The 25,427-nt window shown below is 42.2% G+C and overlaps 1 protein-coding gene across 12 annotated transcripts in view; it reads left to right on the top strand.

The window, feature by feature from the left end:
• Mybpc1 (myosin binding protein C1) overlaps positions 1–25,427 on the top strand; it is a 76,313-nt gene that overhangs the window by 33,048 nt on the left and 17,838 nt on the right. For 7 of the 12 annotated variants that reach the window (XM_040755108.1, XM_040755111.1, XM_040755113.1 and 4 more), the window contains 13 exons: positions 1,181–1,237; positions 6,716–6,882; positions 8,033–8,165; positions 10,454–10,578; positions 11,429–11,534; positions 12,485–12,651; positions 13,850–14,012; positions 15,765–15,871; positions 16,160–16,293; positions 19,055–19,214; positions 20,051–20,155; positions 21,486–21,674; positions 22,678–22,812. In XM_040755108.1, the coding sequence (XP_040611042.1) occupies positions 1,181–1,237; positions 6,716–6,882; positions 8,033–8,165; positions 10,454–10,578; positions 11,429–11,534; positions 12,485–12,651; positions 13,850–14,012; positions 15,765–15,871; positions 16,160–16,293; positions 19,055–19,214; positions 20,051–20,155; positions 21,486–21,674; positions 22,678–22,812 (1,748 nt within the window). Of the gene's footprint in view, positions 1–1,180; positions 1,238–6,715; positions 6,883–8,032; positions 8,166–10,453; positions 10,579–11,428; positions 11,535–12,484; positions 12,652–13,849; positions 14,013–15,764; positions 15,872–16,159; positions 16,294–19,054; positions 19,215–20,050; positions 20,156–21,485; positions 21,675–22,677; positions 22,813–24,370; positions 24,380–25,427 lie in introns of all 12 variants that reach the window. The other 5 variants (XM_040755114.1, XM_040755107.1, XM_040755112.1 and 2 more) reach the window with 1 other exon arrangement.

Here is a 25,427-nt window from a genome sequence, read left to right on the forward strand (position 1 = left end):
GTGATAATTTTTACCTTGAAACCAACCCTCAAACTGTCAAATCCTGTTACTGTCACCCCGCCCCCATCTCATACTCAGCAATAAACTGACCTAAATGTACTCAAGGCACACACAGGTGTATCTTAAGACAGGGAGACACAAGCTACTGTTTTGTGCTTTGAAAGAATAGAAATGTATGTGTTTACTTTTAAAGGCCCTCAGCCACCTGCTAACAGAAAATGTGAGAACACATTACTTGGGTTTAATTTCTTATGACTTACATCTTAGACTTACATCTTAAACCCACATACTCTTTTCTTAGAAACTACAGCTAACATCTATAAAGAGCAGAAAACAAAACCTCCATTAAAATTAGACATGTAAGTAAATCCGTAGTGCTGTTTACACAGCAGCACCACAGCTCCTACTTAGAGTTAATGAAAAATCAAGGGAGCGGCTGCATGACTGCCTTAAGATGCATTTCTCTATAGGGAGACTCCTTAAAAGGTCACTAAGAAAGAGTTAATCGGCAACTCAAGAGAGAACATTTTGAGAACCACACTTTTAAAAGGTGCTAACAAGAAAACCAAATGACTATACCACAAAGAGAGTAGTTTCTTTAAAACAGAAAGAAATGCATCTTCTAGAAAGCTCTACAGTGAGTAGCTCCGTTTTTAATGCCCTGTTGGCGTCACTTATTGGATTCATCTACCCATGGGCATAGAGGTTAGCTTTGGATATAAGGCCATGTGTGCACTTACATGCCTGACAGGCTACGCTTTGTCCTTCAAGCCAATCTCTGTCTTCCATGAATAACAGAGATCAGCAAAAGTCCTTTGCTTTTTACACAGGTTTCTTTCCAGAGTCCCCAACTTGCAAAAACAAAGTACTTTGTGTTGCTTGGCTTAAGTGCATTTGTGTTATCTGGTTTTAACACAAATCCAAACAGTTTCATATATGCAATCTACACCGTGTCTTCTGCAGCCACCCAGTGACACAAGCTCCTTCTGTCTACTTTTCCACAAGTACATGCTCCAAAAACTTCCAATGTCACTTGTGTGAAAAGAAACCGTTTGTGTTGACTTAGTCCTTGTGTGCCAGTACAAAATTGCATATACATTCTGTGCAGAGTGTTTGTTCAGGGAAACTCATCTATGTGTCTGCATTAAACCCAGATTTGCTTTTCTTTTGTTAATGACAGTGGAGAAGGTCAAGAGGACGCAGGGGAACTTGACTTTAGTGGTCTCCTGAAACGTAGGTGAGAACCAAGTGATGCCGTGAGGCACCGTGGCCTGGATCTTTTAGACCCACCCAGAGAAGTCAAGTTTAAGCTGAATGTTTTTCAAAGAATTGTCGTTTTGTAATATGTGTTTTGCTCATAGAACATAACAATCAACTAAGTGAGAGAGAAAGCAGCGACTACACACTAATCTGTTGAAGGCAGTAGCTGATGCTTCCTAAGCTTTCTACTTACGTGTTTTATGAGTTTTCGTGTATTTCCTTAGTTGAAGGTGAGGAAATCTGATAACTGAGACATAAGACTTGCATGCCGGGAAACAGTCAAGACTACATAAGACTCTCTTCTGTGACTGGGAAAATACAGCTTTTGTTCTACCTTTGATTTGTGACACGTGACTGAAAATGTCAATTTCACATTTTTGGTAGTGGTCTTTGCAGTAGGCAGAGTCACTCTGATATTTTATTTATGACTCAAATTTAAGACTATTGATTTGAAGACATGCTAATATTTCATAAAACACTAATGATGAAAGATTTTTTCTAGATATTTTATTTAGTGCTGATTATACGATACATACTTATTCCAGAGATGTTTAAAATGCCATTCCCATGTTGAATATTTTAGAAATAATGAAACACAGTTGTAAACAGAAATAAATATTTATCGTTCACACTTCCTTGACAATGTTGTCTCATGTAATAGAACGTATAGGACAGCCTTATGGATATTCAGTCAGAATTGAACTATGATATAGAATTTCTGTCCATATATATAAAATTATAAAATAATATAATAGACTATATTATATAAGTGTTAGTTGCACCTACATACACATTTTCCATAGCAGAAAATCAACAAAAAGAGAGTGTTATTTTCTGGGACTATAGTTTATCTAACAAGTGTGTGAATAAACAGTAAACCTATTAGTCTTAATAATTTATAATTTTGGCATCAGTTTTCATTTAGCATCTCAGATTCATTTTAAAAACAATTTAAGTCCTATTTGTGATATTAAAGGAACATTTGTACAAATGCTCCTCAAAAACTGTAAGTTCTTGAAAGAAACCAGAATTGTGTTTGTAGTCTGTTTGGATGAGAATACAAACTAATGAGAATACAAAAAAAGATGTGCCGATGCTCCAAATGACGCTGTAACGATAAACAGCACACTTACTGAAAGTAAAACTAAGTATTTATTGTAGAAATTACTCACAAGATACCAAACAAGTAATCCAGATGAGCCCAGTAGTTTTCCACTGCCGAACTGGAAGCCGAAATCCAGAAAAAGAGACCAAGACTTCCTGTGTGCTGTCTTTTATGCCTTCCCCCGTAACGCCCCCAGCCATGCCCAAAAGTGGGCCTGGCTAGTAATAGTTCACCGCCTACGTACGTATACATCTTTACGTCCGTCCGTATATATGTCTTTAGTCATGTTTAAAGTGGGTGTGGTTAGTGGTGTGGTAAACCGCTCTTTTATTACCTCATCTGTATGTGCCTCTAGTAAGTCACATGGTTAATGGCGGCATACAGGCTTCCTCCTACAGATGGCTTTTTTCAAGTTAATGGAATGAAGATTTCAATCAGAGCCCTCAACATTAAGGCTAAAAACAGAAATATTAATAGGTGTGATTTATTAATTAGTGATAAATATTCATCATGAAGGTGGTAATACCAAACACATATTTTGATATATCAATCATTAGTTTAAATAGTATTAATTATTTCTCAAAGTTTATTTAATTGTATGAAGTGCCATTAAGTGAACCTCATTGTCTGGTGAGAATCCAAGGTCCTGAGACACTGAGTCACTTACACAGAGTCATACCAGAACAGGTAGGGCAGAAACCTGAATCCAAATTTCTCTGTTTTTCTCTCTGGGTCAAGGCTATCCCTTTGACTCCATGCTAGAAAAAGAACTCCAAGTCTGCCCTAGAAGCTGGCATTGCCATTTACAATGTACACGGCACACCGTAGACAACAAGGGTGTTTTCTTCCTTCTGCACATGTCACTCAACTGGAAAATACCAACCACTTTCTCTGTAGAAAATAAAGCTAGATAGTGTCTAGACAAATAAAGCAGGGTCTTCTCCATAGAAAAGGATGAAAAAATATTTGTATGATAGTGAGACAGACATCAATCTCAACACCAAGAAGTAATATAAGGTAGTAAAATGAAAATAAATGTTTAGTATTAATGATCACACTTTCTTGACAGCGTAGAATTTCATTGTGTGACTTTGGTCAAAATCCATGTCCTCTCTATAGTGTGTTTTCCACATATGTACATGCAAAAAATAAAAACTAATAAAATTATAAAAATTAAATTAAACATAAAAGATGGTAGGTAGAAGAAACCATCCCTTCCTCTAGAAAAATGGAATGTTTTCTTTCAATGTGTTTGTCTTCATACAAAGAACACACACACACGCACACGCACACGCGCATACACACACGCACGCACACGCACACACACACGCACGCGCATACACACACTCACATAATCAGGATGTGGTACAGTAAATTTAGTGCCATGCTCCAATTTAAAAATGAAAGGGAAAGGAAAGAAAAAAAAACAATCTGTTTTTACAAACAGTTTGCAGGGGAAGAAAGAGGAACCTACTTCTATAGCCCAAATGACAAGAGAAAACAAATCTTAGGAAAAGGGCAGTGACTATGTCTCCAGTTCTCGTTTCCTTCACATCCTTTAATTAAGGCTAAGATTCATGGATTGTTCACAAAAGACTGCGTTCATTTAATATATGGTACTAACCCATCATTATTACTGTGGAAGGCGTGTGTTTCTTACTAACCTGTGGGTTGCATGTGTTTTCATTGTGGTAATGACACATGGTTACCCCTTCTACTTCTCCAGAAGTGTGTGGCAAAATCTCAATTGGATAAATACTAGAGCCAGTGTCTCTGTACAGGAAATTCTCCCTTTGCATATTAAATCCAGCTTATTTCAATAAACACTAGATGAATCAAGGCTAATCTTTGGGGCAGTATTTCATTGTGGGATTAGACCTTTATAAATATTTACAAGTCTTATTTCTACATAAAATTTCTATAAATGATTTATGGCTCACTGGGACCATCAATTTATAGGAATTTTTGCTGTAGATAAAAGTGCATTGGGCACTGCACAGGTCTATGCCAATGATGCAACAAACCCTAAAAGTCTAGATTTTTCTCCTCACTGTACTTCAGCTGACCACACAGACAGTGACCTGAGTAGCCACCACGGGGTGTAAAGATGGGTTCTAGGGGAGCTGACTGCTACAGAACAGAGCTTTGACCTCACATCCCCATACAAAATAAAAGCTTCTGTTTAAACTCGAGGCTACACTAAAGTGGTGGGAAAAGAGGGGAAGACCGCGGTGATGTCCTCACACAATTTGATAAGGAACACGCTGGGAAGGCCTATAGCCTCGTACATCAGTGAAAGATTCTGGGGATGGTTGGCGGTGAGTCTAGGGAACGGTGAACACTTTCACTGGCCTCCTCTGTAAACCTCATGAACCAAGTATGCCTCTTTTTTTTCTTGTCTCTCTTGTAGCTATTTAAATTGTAGTAAATGGTGTGTGTGTAGCTCTGTTGGTAGAACATTTATTTACCTGGTGTGTACAAAGCCATGGGTTCGATTAGCAGCACTGCATTGGGCATGGAGGTACACATCTTTAATCTCAGCACTCAAGAGGTAGGTGCAAGAGGACCAGAAGTTTAAAGTCATCCTCGGCTATATGGTAAAGTCAGGGTCAGCCTGGGCTACATGAGCCATCGTAAAAGCAAACAGAAAGTCTATAAACATATAGACTTTCATATCTTTAAATATGTCCACCAAATATAATATGAAATATATAAATTGAAATATGTATAACATAACTTTTCTTAATTAAAATACCAAATTTAAAATATACACATGTGTACTTATATATACATTTTAACTAAAATTCTCCAAATTTAAAATATACACATGTGTACTTAAATATATTTTAAACTACAATTCTCCAAATTTAAAATAGTTAAAAATTTGGTTTTATTACCTTTAATTATGTGTATCTGTGTCTGTGTGAGGAGTGTCCAGTATGTGTGGGTGACCATGGAAGCCAGGGTATCAGGCCCTTCAATCTGGAGTTACAAGCTGCTATGGCTACTCAACATGGGTGCTGAGAGCTGAACTCAGATCCTCTGGAAGAGCAGCAAGCAGTCTAATGACTGCGCCATCTCTACAGGCCCCAATGTAAAATACTTTAGAAGATGGATTTAAGAGGAAGACCGCTTTCAATCTACAGGGTTAGTGAGCCTGAAATTATTAGCCTTGTTCCAATTTAAGGATAATTTCAATCTGTATGTGAATACAAAGCATGTTTTCACTTTTAGGAGATGAAAAGGATGTTTCTTGTTCTTGTTTGGTTTTTGAGACATGGTCTCAGTGTGTAGCCCTGGGTGACCTGAAGTTTGCTATGTAGACCAATCTGCTATCAAAATTCAGAGATCTACCTGCCTCCCCTTCCCGAAGTGCTGGGATTAAAGGTGTGTGTCATCATACCCAAATGGGTCGTGAGGTTTTTTTGTTTTTTGTTTTTTGTTTTTTCGAGACAGGGTTTCTCTGTGGCTTTGGAGCCTGTCCTGGAACTAGCTCTTGTGGTCTCGAACTCACAGAGATCTGCCTTCCTCTGCCTCCTGAGTGCTGGGATTAAAGGATGCGTCACCACCGACCAAGCGGGTCAAGAATTTTTTTAAAGATGCATTATTTTTTTCCTTTAAAATTTTTTTAAAGAAGTGTGTGTGTGTGTGTGTGTGTGTGTGTGTGTGTGTGTGTGTGTGTGTGTGTGTGTGTGTGAGTATGGCTGCTTGCAGAAGCCTTAAGAGGATATTGGACTCCTTGGAGATGGACAACAGGCAGTTGGTACTTTTTTTAGTGTGTGCCCTGGGAACCAGATTTAGCTCTTACGAAAGAGCGGTACATGCTCTTAACTGCAGAGCCATCTCGCCAGCCCCTACACATATTTCCTTAATGGGACTGGCTAGACATTGCCATTAAGATGGTGGACCAAAGACCTCTTGTGTCCTTCCACCCTCTAGCTTACACATGACAGTGTAAGCAGATCATTAGACATCATCCTCGCCTAGGCTCTCCTAAGCTCCGTGTTGCAATTGTATTTCCTTCTCGGGGAACATAAGAACTTAAAGAAGAAATTCCGAGATAGGTTTATGTCATGGTTCATTTAGACTAAACTCCCTCACTAAAAAAATTTATGTGTGTCGGCCTCATTTTGTGGGTTTGAAATAGGGGCAGGACGAGCATTGTGTTTTTAAGCAGGAAAGTAAAGTTCAAAGTGTACATATTTAATCTTCTACTCTCTGGAGGCTTCCCAAGAGATCAAGTGGACTCTAGGCAGAACCCTTAGTGTCACCGAATGGGATCACACCACACAGTGTGGTCTTTCCGGGGCAGGGCAGTTTCCAACCTAAGCGACCCCTCTTCCGGGCTAGGGAGGTGAAGCAGCAGGAGGAGGAGCCCGAGATAGACGTGTGGGAGCTGCTGAAGAATGCCAACCCCAACGAGTACGAGAAGATCGCTTTCCAGTATGGCATCACCGACCTGCGTGGCATGCTGAAGCGGCTCAAGCGCATGCGCAGGGTGGAGAAGAAGAGCGCAGGTGAGCATGCCCAGGGACGTGGCGGAGGCTGGTCTGTCGCCTAGAGCTATGTGTCCAGTCTCATCCTGTTTCTCATCCATGAAGCAAGGCTCGGGGACCTGCAGGGGTTCATGGTTCCCCAGTTCACTTTGGCTTCAGGGGGAGTAGTGCTCTGCTGGTAGGGGCGTGGCCCAGGGTCCACCTTTATAGAGCCACGCATGCCACACAAGGAAGCAGAGGGCATCCTGTGGCCTCTGGGAACCTCTCGGAGCTCTCCATTTATTAGGCTCATATCTCCCTCACTGTGTGTCTCTGGATTCTTCCTCAGAGTTTGCCCCTCACACCCAATAAGGTTTCCGGGTCGGTTCACTTGGTTTGAAACACAAAGGTGGGGGGGGGGTTAGAATGGTGTGAGTTTCAAGTTGGCCTCCTGCGCTCCCAGCGTTTCTGCCCTGGATCGTTGTCGCAGTTCAGTTGTCTAATATGTCAGGGTGACATCTAACCTATGGTTGTTTCCCTTTATGTTCAGATGGGATTTGAATACTCTTATTGTGGCTTTTTGTAAATCTGGTCCTCACTTCTAAATGTCACCCTGAATTGGTTGAGAACCAGCCCCTGGGGAGTCTAGCGGCCCTGCCTGACATTTTCTTTGCACGGCTGAGCCATTCCCACTCTCGCAACCCTGCATCACGATTCCAGAAGCGACCGCTGAGGTGGAGAGCCAGCCGAGCAGCCCTTAGAAAGGCCGGCTGGCCTTTCTGAACAGAGTTCTGAATCCATGTGCTAGGTAACTGGTTGGGAATCTAACGTTCAGGTTTGCCTCTTTAAAATGAGAGGAGGTGAGAACAGACTCCCCAAAGTGTATTCAGACACCAGCTCCCCACATGCATGCAGGCACATACAAGATAAAGAAATGTAATTGAAAATTAGTATAGTGCTATCATTTCTCTTAAGCTTCCTTTAAAAACGCACAGCTTCTTTCACTTTTAAATCATCTTACTGCAAGCATGTCAACATAACCCTGAAATATAAGAGGTAACCTTCCATCTTTTCTCTTCCCCAAGACTCTTTTTTTAAAACTTGTTCTTAGATTTTTTTCATGCACACATTAGCTGTTTAAATTGGTTGCCTGTGTGTATACACATGGTCATATTTTTGTTTCTATTTACAGCCTTTGCAAAAATTCTCGATCCTGCGTATCAGATTGATAAAGGGGGCAGAGTGAGATTTGTTGTGGAGTTGGCAGATCCAAAGCTGGAGGTGAAATGGTTTAAAAATGGTCAAGAAATTCGGCCCAGCACAAAGTAAGTGGGTTTCGAAGGGTCCAGATGAACAGTAGTTTGACTTCCCTTTTAGGGACTAAAAGAACTTTTTTCAATACCTCTTCATAATATAAAACTGTATGGAAGGAAAAGAAAGGCTGAAGTCACTTTTCGTGTAGTTTGGAATTCTGAAAGTCACTGAAGTGCTGTGTAAAACTCATGTTTTCTGAGGCTATTTCAAGTGAGACACAGTTATTTTGTGTCACTATACATTATGTCACCTAAACTTCTCTCTATTCAAAATAATAAGACTTAGAAGCACTTGAAACACACATTTCTATGCCTGATGAAAATTGCATCTCATAATTAGAAGGTCTGGGGTTTTGTATTTGTTTTGGGGTCGACACACACACACACACACACACACACACACACACACAATAACATGAGTATTTGGTAGTGTTTGGACATCTTCTACTTGACACGGTTGGGAGTACACAGAGTATTGCATCTAAACAGAACTGCTTGATGTTAAGATAATGAAATTCGGGCCTAAGCCTGCGTTTTATTATGTCTTGTCCCTCTTCCAAAGGAAGGAGTCTGTTGTGTTACATGTGTTTTACTCTCTTGGTTTTTTGAGGGGCCCACTACTCAGCTCCCAAATAGATACATGAAGGCTTAAGCTTAGTTTGAATGCCCAGCCATAGCTTGGCCTGTTTCTAGCCAGCTTTTCTTATTTTTAAATTAACCCATCTACCTTTTCCCTCTGGGCTTTTGTCTTTTGTTCTTCTGCGTTTCTTTCTTCCCTTCTAACTCCGTGTCTTACTGTGTAGCTGGGTGGCTGATTCCTGACATCCTCCTTTTCCTCTTGCTGCTGCTTCTCCCTCGTTTCTCCTGTTTCTCCTCTCTGCCTGCCAGCCACACCTATCCTAGCTCCTGCCTCGATGTTGGCCATTCAGCTCTTTATTAGACCATCAGGTGTTTTAGGCAGGCACAGTAACACAGCTTCACACAGTTAAACAAATATAACATAAACAAAAGCCACACCCCTTGAAATAATGTTCTACCACAGAAATCAAACCGATCTCTGATGTTCCGTGGTTTTGTTAGTCTGTTGTAAAACTACTTCATAGAGATCTCCCAAAGCCTGGGAGATCTCCAGCCCTAACGTCCTGTTTTAAGTTAATACGTGTCACCTGTACACTAACCCAGACTTTAATTCCAGAAACCCTTTACTTTTAGAGTACAGTGAAGTGTTTCCAGCTTTCCCATGGGCTCAACCCTAACAGGATGACTTTCAGACGTAAATATTTATATGTGGTGCAAAAGTCTCTCGAAAACAGCCTGAATTCACTCAAACATGGTTTTTCCTAGGGTGGCTCTACTAGAAAATGGTGATTTGTTTTGCTCTTGAGTCTTCAATTTGAGATATTTCCCAACTTTTTTTTTGTCAGCTATAAAATACTCCATGTGCTTCTCCATACTCCACACATATAATTAGAATATTTTCTCTTCCTAACTTCTAGCTTTCTGTTTCTAAACTATTTTTTAAATGGATTTGATTTGATGTGCATTGGCGTTTTGCCTCATATGTATACCTGTGTACTATTTGTAGTTATGGAGGCCAGAAGTTGAGTTACAGAATATTGTGAGCTGCCACATGAGTGCTGGGAATTGAACCCAGGTCCTCAGGAAGAGCAGCCAGTGCTCTTAACTGCTGAGTCATCTCTCCAGCCTGGCATGTGATTTCTTAATAGAGAGTAACTGTGATACAATAGGCCCAGTGCTTACACTCATTTGAGAAACATATTTGCTGCTGATCTTATCAATCAAGGACAGTTATTGCTTAAATTGCACAATCATTTCTTCATCCAATAAAAATATCCTGTGTCCATGAGCTAAATGATAAAGGGATATGTGTAAGCAAGTATGATAAAGTGCCTGCCACTTTTGTAACATATGTAATTAATACATAATCATTTGAAGAATGTACAGAGTTAAAAATCTAACCCACTCAACCAACTCTATCTTCCAAAAGCAGGTTAAAAATTAACTATATGAGAATTTTTATATATATTTGTAATAAAGACTTATGTAAAAGAAAAGATTAACAAATTAAATAGTATATATAAATGAACATACTTGCAATGTATCATAAAAATAAAAATGAGCTTTGGTATGACATTAATTGAGCATATCAAATGTGCCACACAAATGGAAGTTCATAGGTTTATCCTTGATTCTCAAGTATGAACAAATTATAAGCCAAATCTGCTAATAAAGTAAAGAAAATGGAGACCACAAACTCTGCCTCCCTCCTGTTTAAACAGATACATCTTTGAACACAAAGGAAACGAGAGGATCATGTTTATTAATAACTGTGCACTGACAGATGATTCGGAATATTATGTGACAGCTGGAGATGAGAAATGTTCTACCGAGCTCTTCGTGAGAGGTAAGAAGAAATCTCCTCTTGCGCTATCGAGGGGCAAGGGATCTCCTCCCAGGGACACTGATCCAAAGGAGAGGCAAGGTAGCCACATCAGCCCGGAGCAGAAGCTTGCGGGTTAGGATGTCTCCATATTGAGGCTCCACTGTGTCAGCAAGTATCCTGAATCCTAGTTAGTCTTCTGATTTGTTGAAGAATAGAGCAGCTGAGGGGAGAGAAAAGCTGCTGCATGAAACTGCCTAGCGCTTTTTTGCTTAAGCCAAGCGCTACTTATTCTTCAAGATGGACATTTCAGTTATAGCCTCTGAAACCCAACAGGTTTTAATGGGTAGCCTGCATTTTGGCCACTTAGCTGAATACATGAAAACAGTTTCATCAGGAGGAGGTGCATCGTTCGCTGGAGTCAAAAGAGCAGCATTTACTAACCAGATGAAAAGCTGGGGGAGTCAGAAAATGCCAGGCTGACCTTGCTTCTCTATGAAGCCCTCTGGTTACAGATAACTCTATCCCTGACTTTGGTCAAGAGGGAAAATAGAAACCTTCAAGCATCGCGCGTTCTCCTCCATCCGCAGTGTCTACCCCCTGCTACCTTGCTTGATGAAGGCAGGATACTTGGCACACATTTTATGTGCTCTCCAGAACAACATTTGGTTTGAATACTTTTGAAACAATTGGCGGGAACTGATCCAGCACTGACAGCTGTTTGTTTTGCAGTGGACAAGCAGAGATTCTCACCTCCAATTCCCACCCCAGATTGATTATTCTTTCCCATTGCTGGATTTTCCTCTGTGAACAAACGGGTTCAAGACACAGGCTTCGGATGTTTAATGATTTTGGTTTCCCCTTTGCCAACTAGAGCCTCCAATTATGGTGACGAAGCAACTGGAAGACATGAACGCTTACTGCGGGGAGCGAGTGGAGCTGGAAGTTGAGGTGTCAGAAGACGATGCCAATGTAAAATGGTAAAGTGTTTTGTTGATGCTGTGTCTAATAGACAAAGAAAGCTTCTTCATAACCAATAGAGTGCAACATGGTTGTGTCTTCTAAGCATGAAAATGATCTCAACCCCTTTTGTATTAGCAGAGCTGATAATCAAAACCATACCATGATCTGAAAAGCCAGGTCTTGGAGATCTGTCTGGGCAGAGATGTAGGGAGGCAGGTACTTACTAGTAAATGGATCACACAGGTCACCCAAGAATTTTGACTGGAAATACCATGGGTATTCTTAAACTTTGTAGCAGTCCTTACTAGTAATATACATGGAAAATATCATGTATCTATTTTCCATTTAAATCCTCACTGGGGCGGTAACCCAGTGGGACAGCACTGCCTAGGATGTGCGAGGCCCAGACACCAGCCCTACCGCCTAAGCTTTCAACTTTCACCACTGCATTTTTTCAGTTCCCTAGAAAAATATGATTAGCTAAAAATCACAAACTCTTTTCAATTAAACAGAGCCAGGAGATGTGGCTTAGTGGTGATGCATAGTTACCTTGTTCAACACACGCACACACACACACACACACACACACGCATGCACGCATGCAAGAACGCGTGCATGTGAACAAAAATCTGAGGTGATGGGAAGTAAAGAGTCTTTTATTGTTTGCTTCCCAAGAGTTAGCTCAAAGTTAAAAACTAGAAGATTTAAGATTGTGAAATGAATTGTGATATTGAGAGGAATATGGCCAAGTACACAACAGTAGTTATTAGTGTGGAAAAGATTGTTAGTACTAATCTAGAATATGGATAACTTTAAAATGTGTTATGAGTTTGGAAGTGAGGCCAAGTTTATAATATATATTATATAAATTCATATTTATGCATATATATGATTTAGTTTGTTCCTCCCTTATTCCCTTCTTCCCACTGAACATCTTCCTCCTTCCTTCCTATCAATGCTAACTCAGGTTTAAGAATGGTGAAGAGATTGTACCAGGTCCAAAGTCAAGATACAAAATTAAAGTTGAGGGCAAGAAGCACATTTTGATCATAGAAGGTGCGACAAAGGCTGACAGTGCCGAGTACTCAGTCATGACAACCGGGGGACAATCATCGGCTAAACTAAGCGTCGACTGTAAGTCAGACACCTTTGATGTCTTCTAAACTGACAAATGAGATTGTGCTCATGAACTCAGTTGTAGGAAAGTCTCAATCTGCTAGATCTTTTACCCATGGCATTTTAAAATATGCAGAATTGGACCACACTCTAGCCAAGTATCATATCAAAGTCTCTTAGAAAGAAATCAATGCCAGGTAGTGGTAGTGCAGGATGCAGAGGCAGACAGATCTCTGTGAGTTCGAGGCCAGCCTGGTCTACAGAGTGAGTTCCAGGACAGCCTCCAAAGTAATTCAGAGAAACACTGTCTCAAAAAAAATTAAAATTAAATACAGAGCAGACATCTTTCTTCTTTACTCCTTTGTTGGTCCAGAAGAAACAATTTCAACATTCTCCATATGTTGATATCAAAATGGGTGTGGACCACAGGCAGATTTTTATCATTCAAAGTAATTATAGTCAGTTTTGCCTTCATGTGTGTATCTATTTCTAAAAAATCATTGTTATGCAAATTCATGTGATAATAACTACAGGACTTATGGAATAGATAAGATTCGGGCCTTTACACTGAAGAACCTCTGCTAGGCACCATCAAAAAGGAAAGGGTGGAGAAATGGCTCTGTGGTCTAAAGCATGTGTGGCTCTTGCGGAGGGTCCAGTGTCTGTTCTCAGCACCCACATAGTGGCTCTCGGTCATCTGTAGCTCCAGTTCCAAGGGGTTCAACGCCTTCTCTGGCCTCAAGGCATACGCAAGGTGTATTTGCATAGATGCAAGTAAATACTCATAAAAATAAGTCTTTAAAAAAATTTTTAAAACCCAATGACTTCACTCAGAAGAACAAAACATTGTCACAGTTTCTCTCATGTTAAATTGTTGGTAAACACAGTACTTTCCCTTGGAAGGGGCCTGAGATTTGCTTGTGGGTGTGGCGCTGGGATGCATCATGAAGCAGCATGAGGAGTGTTTGATATCAGATGAGCAGTCGTAACCTTAGACGTGAGTGGATGTGGCTCGTGCCTTATGGGTGAACGAGACAGATATTCGAGGTGATGGAACTTGTGTTCCGCTTAGTTCTGCTCGGTTACATCATCTGCGCTGGGAAAAGCGCCACCTTCGAAGCATGTGTCACGGAAGAACTGACAGGACACTGAAGAGCCACCATGTTAGCTTGTCTGGAGTTGGTCTGCGGGTCCCTAACGCTCTCTATCTCTGTAGTGAGGCCTCTTAAGATCACAACACCTCTGACCGATCAGACTGTAAAACTTGGAAAAGAAGTGTGTTTGAAGTGTGAAATCTCTGAAAATGTGCCAGGAAAATGGACAAAAAATGGGCTCCCTGTTCAGGAGAGTGACCGTTTGAAGGTTGTTCACAAAGGAAGGTAAGCAAGCCGGGTGGGCCGTTCGTAAGGAATTAGCCGCATTCACTTTCCCTACTCCCTAAATTGCACATCCTACTTGAGATCCTCTTACACCTCCTGCTATGGTGCACCATCCAAGACCTGTCAACGGCACCATCTGAACATGTGGGTAGAGGAATTACTGAATTCTAGTTGAGGACCTGACCAATTATCAGCTAGCCCTAGTGTTCACCGATGTAGGAGACCATTGGTTTGGACTGAATTCCTGCACCGGGCCCAGCAAACCAAATAAACATGGAAGTACCCACGCTACAGTTTCACCCTGCCTTGCTCAAACCAAGGTGCTCATGTGAGTTTGCAGAAACTGAGATAGGGAGGACTAATACCAGACCTTGAACGGGACATGTTGAGCTGACGTGATGAGGGAGTTCCCTCTGCTTGGGAAGAACCTACATTGTGCTGTCTGGTGCTGCTTCCCCCACCCTGTGTCTTTAATACCAACCTCCTCTGTCCAGTTTCTAGGAGCACTCATTCTATTTTATGGCATTTGTTGCCTGGTTCCAGAATGCAAATACATGTCAGTTAAGATCCTTATACCCTGTGGCAGGAGAGGTTCAGTGGTTAAAAGCACTGGCTGCCCTTTTAGAGGTCCGGAGTTCAATTCTCAGCATCCACATGGTAGCTCACAACTGTCTTAATTCTAGTATCAAAGGCTCTGATGCCCTCTTCTGGCCTTCACAGGCACTGCATGGACACCGTACACAAACATACATGCAAACAAAACACCCGTACGCATACAATAAAATAAATTTTTTGAAACATGGTTTCTCTGTGTAGCACTGGTTGTCCTGGATCTCTCTCTGTAGATCAGACTGGCTTTAGACTCACATAGATTTACCTGCTTCTGCCTCCTGAGTGCTGGGATTAAAGGCATGTGCCACCACCACCAAGATAATAAATAAATCTTAAAATAAAAAACTTTGCACAATAGTTATTGTCAGCCTTTAATAATAATAACTATTACATAACTTTCCTTCTATTTTTGTTTTCTTGTGGGAGGCATAATTGCCTAGAATCTAGTAAAGATTTAAGGCAAAAAACATTGAACCTTGACTCAAGAACTCTCGCCAGATCACATGTAGATTTATGGAACTTAAAAAGTTCTCTAAAATTTTATATATATACAAAAATACACATATCCATAACATCGTAGAATGTCCTTCGTGTGTTACTAGATGTGTGTCTGTATTAGCACATCTGTGTGAGTGCTGAGGAATGAATCCAGGCCTTCACACATGCTAGGCTGATGCTCTACCACTAAGTTACACCCCTAGACCCCAAATGTACACTCTGCTCAGTGAGAAGATCCATAGACTCCATCCAGTCTTCACTGACTCACGACCTGCTAACCTAGGAACTATTCCTCTTTGATACATAAAGCCACAGTGAGTGTTTTCCTTTGTAATTTCTTGAATGTTTAAGTGTCACATATATTAAGCTGCTATGTTTTGTTATCTTTCAAGTTGAGACAAGAGAATAGTAGAGACTTGCATACATAATAAGCAGATACAATTGCAGAGATATTTTCATATACTCCAAAACAGATCTTATTTGGTCAATAAATAGAATAACCCTCATCTCTCCACGTCCCCTATTTCTCTCTCTCCTATATGAAGTGAGTGCCTTCAATAAAGGACAGGTCTCTTCAGTTTGGGTCATGTACACTCTACGCCCTTGCAAAGTGCTAGAAATCTGTTTTTCCTATTTCTTCAGAATCCACAAATTAGTCATAGCCAATGCTCTCACTGAAGATGAAGGTGAATACGTGTTTACACCAGATGCCTACAATGTTCCTATGTCTGCCAAAGTTCATGTCATTGGTGAGTAGATCAGAGAAATTATCATATAGCTGTTCACTTGCTTGCTTACCTTGAACTGTAATGTATCAAAAGCTATATGAGCTAAAAGATTCATTATAAGTAGCCAATTTAAGAATCTAACAAGAAGCAGTTTATAAGGTGCCAAACACCAACTGCTGGGATGACTCGCATATATACTTTTATCCAGGTTAAAAGTGATTGTTACCAATGTTATCAGTAACCAACCACTAGCCAAAACATCACATGGAAATGACTGTGTGATGACAAAAGCTATGCTGTATATTCCAGATCCTCCCAAGATCATCCTGGATGGCCTCGATGCTGACAACACCGTGACAGTGATTGCTGGAAGCAAGCTTCGTCTTGAGATCCCTGTCACAGGGGAACCGCCTCCCAAAGCCATCTGGAGCCGAGCAGACAAGGTCTCTCTCTCTCTCTCTCTCTCTCTCTCTCTCTCTCTCTCTCTCTCTCTCTCTCTCTCTCTCTCTCTCTCTCTCTCTCTCTCTCACACACACACACACACACACACACACACAAACAGCTCAACTCCTTGTCCCTTGGCCCCACGATTCAGGTGAAGGGAAAAGGTGTAAGTCAACATGTCTATCTGAACACTGGAGACAGAGGCAGGCAGATTTCTGTGAGTTTGAAGCTAGCCTGGTCTACATAATGAGTTCCAGGACAGCTACAAAGTGAGACCCTGTCTCACACCCCCACACACACACACAAAAACTCCCCTTCTTCACATAAAAGAGTACATTATGGGTATAATTCTTTCAAAAGGAAATGTGGCATGTGGCCTGGTTTTCAGGTAAATCTATTAATCACTTATTTTCGTATTTGGCCAGCATGACTTTGTGAATTATGGACATGGTCCCACCTCATATCCCATGGGTGTCCTGGGGCGAGAAGAAGAGAGTAGAGAAGTAGTAAATACGTAAATAAATTAAGGGACATAATCACTTTGTATGGTAAGAAGTGCTATGAAATAATAAGAGGATATGCTAAGCTGGGTATGTGTCATACACCATAGCAATTACACTGAGCAGGGCAGGAGCACTCAAGATCAGCCAAGGGTACCTAAAAAGACCCATCTCCAAAAATCCTAATAATAGCTGGGCGGTGGTGGCGCACGCTTTTAATCCCAGCACTTGGGAGGCAGAAGCAGGCGGATCTCTGTAAATTCGAGGCCAGCCTGGTCTACAGAGTGAATTCCAGGACAGCCTCCAAAACAATACAGAGAAACCCTGTCTCAAAAAACAAAAGAAAACCCTAATAATAATCAGTGTAATAATAATATATAACAAGGAAAAGACCAAACGCATTCTGTGATAGCAGGTGGCTGTATAGGCGCCGTGGCCGGAGTTGCTGACGCAAAGAACTCTGAAGGGAAGAGATTGCCTGGTGAAGGCCATGCCAAGGTCAAGGACAGAGAATGAATTCCATGTGTGGGAGGCCTAGAAAGCCAGGGCTGCTGGGACACATAGGCCAGGAGGAGAAAAACAGAAGAGGTGGGCAAGGAACCTCAGATTGAGCCACCCCTGGCTTCCTGCCACCAAAAAAATTACATTTAAAAACAGGAGAGGTGGGCAAGTAATCTCAGATTGAGCTACCCCTGGCTTCCTGCCACCAAAAAAAATTACATTTAAAAACAGGAGACTTCCTGCCAAAATGGAACAGGAACCTGATTTATATTCTCACGTAGGTAATCCCCAAACTGACAAAATTGTGGGAACACTTATTTTCCGGACATTGGAGTCAAGTTATGAAAGATAACGACTCCGAATCTGCCCTCTGAGTGAGGATGGTCTATATCTGCCTTGCTTAGAGAGTTCTCCTGGGATGGGGAATGTGCTTAGGGGTTGAGCAGCATGTGTTCCTAGCAGAGGAGAGAAGGAGGAGAGGAGATACTTCAGTTTCACATAACGTGCAAGGAGGAGACACCCAGACAGAACCCAAAGACTGTTTAGGAATTTTTATTCCAGGAGCCCAAGCTCGTCAGACATGTGCCAGAGTAGAAAGCTGCACCAATCAAGCCCTGGGGCTCTCTGGCCAGTGCGGTGGCCTCTAATCCCAGCACTCTGGAGGCAGAGGCAGGCAGATGTCTGTGAGTTCAAGGCCAGCCTGGTCTACAGGCCAGTCAGGGCTATAGAGTGAGACCCCGGCTCAATAGATCAGAGTTTGGGGTTGCAGCTGAGTGATTTAAGATTTTAAAATATAAGTAGAAGAGTACAATAGAAAGCTCAGCTTTTCTCTGCCAATTGGAAATTAGTCCTTCTTCCATGCCCTTATCTGAAGTGGAAACTTGGGGCTGGAGAGACGGTGCAGTGGTTAGGAGCACTGACTGCTCTTGCAGAGGACCCAGGTGTCAGTTCCCAGCACCCACGTAACAGCTCACAACCACCTATAATTCCAGATGCAGGAGATCTGGTGCCCTCTTCTGACTGTTAGGGGCACTGCATGTACATGGTGAAGAGACATCTGCAGGCAAAACAACCATGCTTATAAAATAAAAACGAATAACTCTGGAGGGAAAAGAAATAGGAACTTAATGTTAACTGGAGTGGAAGATTATTCCTGCACCATTCTTCAGCACCATCCACCCTCCTCCATGCTTTTTGTGGGTCTTTTCTTTGTTTATAAGACAAGACCTCATTATATATGTAGCTCTGGCTGGCCTCAAACTTGTTAAGTAGACCAGGCTGACCTTGAACTCACAGAGACCCACTTCCAGAGCTCTGAGACTAAAGATGGATGCCACCACTCTCAGCCTTCTCAATGTTTTCAAGCTCTCAAGACATCCATATAAATCAAACTCATGAGTCTCTGATACGAGTTAGTGGGATTTTATACATAAAGAGGCTTGCTCCCTAAAAGGACACCTTCCACACTTGTGTTTTTCTGCCTTCCAGCTTTCTCTGGGTAAAGTGTGTGGTTAATGGGCTTTCAAATGGAGATCCACCTCTCTCCCTCCCAACCATGAGGGCTTTGAGCATGTGAAATCTGGGTTTCCACATGTGTAAATGGGTTAACTGGAGTAGGTGAAGACTGACCCTATAATGCGTAGGTTAGGCTCTCCGTCCCGCCTGCCCAGGGTCCTCGGGTCTGCCTGCCTGGGGTCCTCCGGTGCTCTGCAGCGGCTCCTGTCAGTCCATCATGCCATGTTTGCCTCTTCCTTGTCAGGCTATTATGGAGGGCAGTGGCCGGATCAGGGCGGAATCCTACCCTGACAGCAGCACGCTGGTCATTGATGTGGCAGAGAGAGATGACTCTGGTGTGTACAACATAAATCTGAAAAACGAAGCTGGAGAAGCGCATGCAAGCATCAAGATTAAAGTTGTGGGTAAGCTCTCCAGGGAACCGGCCTCCAGCATTGGGCAGGCAGGAGGAAACCGGCATCTCTTTGTGCTACGTCTATTATTTGTCTCTTTGCGTTACCTTCCTCCCTCTTATTTTTCTTATATAGTGAGCTTCTAACTGGAGGAACTGAATAGTTAGGGGCATTTGGGACTATTGGTCATTAGTTCTTCAAAGTCATCATCTCTTTGGGAACCCTCTAAAATTAATGTTTTTACAATGAAGATATAATTACATTGTTTTACCCCTCTCTTTTCCTCCACCCAGCTCCCCCTTTTCCCCCCAACACCCTCTCAAATTCATGGTCTCTTTCAATTCTTACACACACACACACACACACACACACACACACACACGCACGCACGCATGCACAGACGCACGCACTCACGCACACACTCACCAAATACGTGTGTAGAAACACAGCCTGCTCAGTCCATTCAGTGTTATTTGCATGTGTATGGTCTCTGGACTTACCTCTTAGTATTGGATAACCAATTGGGGGCTCATCCATGGGAAGACTGTTTCTCACCATTCCTTAGTTGCCTTGGCAGCTCTTTGTATATGGGGAGAAGCCCCGTGAGCACTCGCCTTCCACATTAGCCTGTCTATTGGTGCTATGCTTAGAGTGGACCATGTCTTCTCATGTGACAGTTTTCAAGGATTTTAGACATTGTTATATTTATTTTCACTAAGCTCTTTTCCCTTTACCCTGTATTGACATATTGTCCAGGATAATTTTTAAATGCATTTCAGATAAGAAAAGACAAATAAACAAACAAAACCACATTTACTATCAACACTTTTCTGTTTTGTCTACAACAGACATCCCAGATCCTCCAGTAGCACCAAATGTGACAGAGGTGGGAGATGACTGGTGTATCATGAACTGGGAGCCTCCTGTCTACGATGGAGGGTCACCAATCCTGGGTAACTATAGACTGGGAGCCTCCTGTCTACGATGGAGGGGCACCAATCCTGGGTAACTATAGACTGGGAGCCTCCTGTCTACGATGGAGGGGCACCAATCCTGGGTAACCATAGACCGAGCAGCCCGTGTGCAGCTGCCATTCTCTCAATGCATATTAGAACAGAATGCGTTCTGGAAATTGAGTCTAGGAAAAAACCTGTTGAGTTGGTAGTGTCCTGGCCTAGCCTACAGGAGGCTCTGAATTCAGTTCTTAGTAAGAGGAGGAGACAGTGCTTGTTATAATACATACTGTGACTTCAAATACCTGTTGAAATTGAAGTATCTATTGTGAAGTTCCACGATTCCTTGGGATTTGAGCGGCTCTGATGCATGCCCTCTGACCTCCTGCTCTCTTGCTTGCTCTTTTCACTCAGCAACTACTTCTGAGGCAGCTCCCAGTCTAATTCCCATTGTTTTGCTAGTGAACACCATAACACTGTGTTTTAGTTACTGGCCTATTGCTCTGAAGAGACACCATGACCAAGGAAACTCTTATAAAAGAAAGCATTTCTCTGGGGGCCATCTTAAAGTTTTAGAAGGCTAGTCTCTGATCATCATGGTGGGAGGCAGACAGGCATGGTACCAGAACTTTATATCACTCAGAACTTTATATCCTGATCAGCAGCCAGCAGGCAGGGAGTTGGGTCTGATGTGAGCTTTGCGGGGGTTGGGGAGAGATATTGTCATTCAAACCACCACAGATTGTGTCATGGAATTTGCCTCCTCGATGGAGAAACAATTTTTCCTATGGTGGTAATAAAATTCACAAAACTGATCTGTTTTCCTTTATTTCCATGGCTGCAACCTTCTGGGTTCTTGACTGTAGATTGCACCACCACAGTGACTATGTTGCTGGGAACTACATGTCTCTGATTCATTTTTTTTCTTTTTCTAGTACAACTGTATTTTTTCTAGTCCCATTTTTTTTTTGGTTTTTGTTTTTGTTTTTGTTTTTTTGGTTTTACAAGACAGGGTTTCTCTGTATTGTTTTGAAGGCTGTCGGTCCAGCCTGGCCTCGAACTCACAGAGATCCTCCTGCCTCTGCCTCCCGAGTGCTGGGATTAAAGGCATGTGCCACCACCGCCCAGCTCCCATTATTTTTTTTAATCTGTATTTTACAAAGTTCACATTTGTGTTATCTGATCTCTAATAACTGATGGAATAAGGTGCAGTAAAATATAAATGCATTTGTCTACTTCACTCAGTCTGATTAGAACGTATAAAATGTTTAATAAAGTTTAATTTTGGAGACAAGATAAAAAACCCGAGTCTCTACTTTGTACACTGCAGGGTACTTTATTGAGAGGAAAAAGAAACAAAGCTCTAGGTGGATGCGTCTGAATTTTGATCTCTGCAAAGAAACAACTTTTGAGCCCAAGAAGATGATTGAAGGTGTGGCCTACGAGGTCCGCATCTTTGCGGTCAATGCCATTGGCATCTCCAAGCCCAGCATGCCATCCAAGCCCTTTGTTCCTTTGGGTGAGTCAAGGGAATTGTCTCTGTTGTGGAAACCACTGCCCCCAGATTATTATTACTGCTTCCCTTCTGACTTCCAAATGGGGATGGCCTGGAACTTCTTAGAGAGGCGGGTGGGGAATAGCCAGACATGGTTAAGGGTGATACTGTAAGAAATCCCAAACAGACGTTGGAGAAGTTCAACATCTTCAGAATGTAGGGCCTGGAATTCATTTGAAGAACTACAGTGAGAATGGTGGGTGGCCCACTGCCATTCTTGACTGCAAACATGAAGCTGAGTCTATGTGATCACTCTCCAATGTCCTTCCTAACGTGTCACAGGCCAAGCAAGCTACACTGGCCAGTGAGCCTCTGTCTTACCTTCACCTTCGTTTATGACTGCATCTTAAATTTACCTATGAAGCATCAACAAAAAGTCCAGCGAAGGCAAATGAGAGATAAGCTGTCTCCATGTTTCATTGTATTTAATTATTCCTTAGGAAATAGAAAATTCAGTACAAGAGTGTTTAAAATGGCAAGTCTTAGGGCTGCAGAGATGGTTCAGTGACTAAGAGTAGGCATTGCTCTTACAGAGGGCCTGAGCCCCACCCAGCATCCACATGGGCCAACCTCATAGCTATCTCTAATTCCAGCTCTGGAGAATCCGACAACTCTCTCTCCTGAGTGCTGAGCACCTGCATGTATGGGCAGATAGCCCCCTCCCACATATATACACATAATTAAATTAAAAATATTTAATGTTATAGGGCTATGGGAACTTTGGATTGTTAGATTGCTTTCTCTAACTCCCTTTAGCTGCTTAGCGTTTCACACAAACTTTCCAAGCTGGAGAAGGAGCGTGGCAGTCTTTCCGGGATTGTCTCATCAGTCTGGCTTGCACATGACCATGCTCAGGGAGTTCTCACTGGATGTTAGCACAGTTGCATTGCCGTCTGTCTTACTGCAGGCGCTCTGCCGTGGCTCCACACTCATGGTTTTCTTCTTTTTCTCGCTTTTGTGTTCTTAGCGGTGACCAGCCCTCCTACTCTCCTGGCTGTTGACTCTGTCACTGACTCATCCGTGACAATGAAGTGGAGGCCGCCAGACCAGATTGGCGCAGCAGGTTTAGATGGCTATGTGCTAGAGTATTGCTTTGAAGGAAGTAAGTACACCTAGAGGTTACAGTGAATACCGTCAGCGCTAGGTGAGATATGCCTTGCTTTCTTTTGTCTTTCTTGGGAAACCATCGCTTTCTTACTGAAAAATGATACCAAGCCAAAGGTCATCTTTCTGAGATGCAACGGATGTAGAATTCCTCTGGTATTTAATGCTGTATGTTTAGATGCTAAAAATGGCTGTAAGGTGGGTATCCCCACTGGGCTGGCGTAGGAGGATGGCCTTTTGACAAAGATATGGGGCATCCGTTTCCAGGCTCAGTGCAGCTGCTGTGTGCCGCTGCTGAGTACTGAATGGCCAAGCACAGGGGGATAGACTATGTGACCATCCAGTGAGCACGTCCTTCCTTCTTAAAGAGGGGAAGAATCAAAAGCAACTCTTGATTTTAAGGGGCTAGGACTAGATCCCAGAGAGCATGAACAATGCATTCAGAATATGGCAATGACTATCTTAAGACTTGAACAAATTAAAATTAAATTTTGGAGGGGAAAGGAAAGAATCCAAAGAGCCCCTCTGATTAAAGTAAAAAAGAGAGAGAAGTAAAATGTCACAGGAAACCAAAACTGAAAGGGTGTGATATTCACTCATGGCCTAGTGGTTTAATTTCCTGCTTGCCGTGGCCAGAAGAAAATGACATTTGAAAATGGATTGGAGGTGTAGCTCACTGGTAGAGTAATTGTCTAGAGTGTGGTAAGTCCAAATAGGAAAAAGAAAGGGAAAGGGAAGGAAGGAAGGAAGAAGAAAGGAAGAAAGGAAGGAAGAAAGAAGAAAGGAAGAAAGGAAAGGGGAAGGAAGGAAGGAAGAAAAGAAGGAAGAAGGAAGGAAGGAAGGAAGAAGAAAGGAAGGTAGGAAAGGAATAACAGGCAACGGGTGAACGAGACAGACAGAAAGAGCCCTGGCTGTAGACCCTGGCTCCTCTGTGGCTGACAGCAGGCAGATGGTCTCCCATGGAAGCTTACTGAGATCTCACTAAACAAAGACCAAGAATTAACCTCTAAGGTCACTCTTTGGACCCCAAACTTTAAGACTGAAGCTCCCCAAGAAGGAAAGAAGCATCAATGCCTTTGGGAATCAAGAGTGTAAACACTAATGGGTGTCCCAGGAGGAGACTCACTGGGGAGAAGAAACTTCATGAAGAGCAACTGTTGAAGTCCCAGCCTGCAGTGGGGCCCCGGCAGAAAGGACAGCTGCGACTCAGGAAGAAGTGGAGATGGGGATGCAGCACCCGCCTCTGAATTTCTTTTACCCGGCCTCATTCTACTTACCACAGTCTTCGAGCTTCAGAAGGATCCAAAACCAGTGGGGGGATCTTACAGGAACAAGGCCCAGGGTTAGCACGGTGAAGGATGTGGGTATTGTGACAAACTCAACAAGGAAAGCCTGCAGCATTTCCGAGTATGGTTTGTTTCCATTCTGTTGTCCCGAGCTTTCCATATCACCCACCCTGCAGAATTCCCTAAGGTTTATGTGCTGGGGCTTCTGAGCAAGCCCCTTCTGTATGTGTATGAAACAGAGCAAATTCTTTACTCTTTTCTTTCTGATAGGTTTAAAAAGTAAGAAGATACAGCAAAATGATAGATGCCTGTCATTTTGATGTTACCCACCTTAGATAAAATACAACGAAGTGTATTTTACATAATCTCGTGTGTGGTCTGTGTAGATACATATGTATATGAGGATATACATATGTATATGTACACGGTCATTGATGTATATATTCTGCCACATAACATGTCGGTATTAGCTTTCTATGGACTCTCTTTCATAACGTGTATCTCTCTCCTCGTAGTCTTTCCTGGTTTTCTTAATGTGGCTGCCTGGTTCTTCATTCTCTTTTAATGGCTGCTCTTCTTCGAACTAATTTCTCAAGTGTTTGATGCTTTTGGATGTCAGGTTTAGTCTGTGAAAGTCTTTCTTATGTAAGGTTGTGTGCATTTATTATTATTATTCTGCATTTTCTGTTTTATTTTTAATGCCTGAAGCATTTTATTCTTGTCGCCTTCATTCTAGTTCATTCTTTTCTTAAAATAGACCTCATGCGATAAACAATTTGCACAGTTCCTCCGCCACCCCACAGGCATCCTTTTCTTTCTCTTCCCCTCAGGTAGCTTGGACATGAAGAGATGGGCTATTTTTGTTCCCCTTCCATTTTTTCATCTTTTCTCTTTTATCTGTTCTTTGTTCCTTTGTGTTTTTTCTTGTCTCTTGTTTTCACTTTCCCATCCACTGAGTCTTGCCTACGAAACTGGCACAAAAACTATCAAGGAGAGCACTTGTTGAAAGATGTATCTTTTTTCAAAGTCATAAGCGGTTTTTATCATCCAATGCCCTCTCAGCTGTCAAGATAGCAAACTTCCCTGATAGTCCCGATAAGGCTGGGAAAAGAGGGAGGGAGACTAAGGTTCCTGGGGGTAGCCACTCTGGACTCCTTGCCCCAGCTAATCTCCTGGGTACCAAAAATAAGGTATACCATTCCAAACCACTGGGATAAGCCTCAGAGCATCCTGTGAGCCCTTCCCATGGAATATAGGGACACAGGAATATCCCGTTTTGTCTTCTTGATGCAGAGTTCGTTGTCATGGTAACCAGGGTTACTCCCTG

This window comes from Mesocricetus auratus, unplaced genomic scaffold, assembly GCF_017639785.1.
Source record: "Mesocricetus auratus isolate SY011 unplaced genomic scaffold, BCM_Maur_2.0 Super-Scaffold_100011, whole genome shotgun sequence".
Lineage (NCBI taxonomy): Eukaryota > Metazoa > Chordata > Mammalia > Rodentia > Cricetidae > Mesocricetus > Mesocricetus auratus.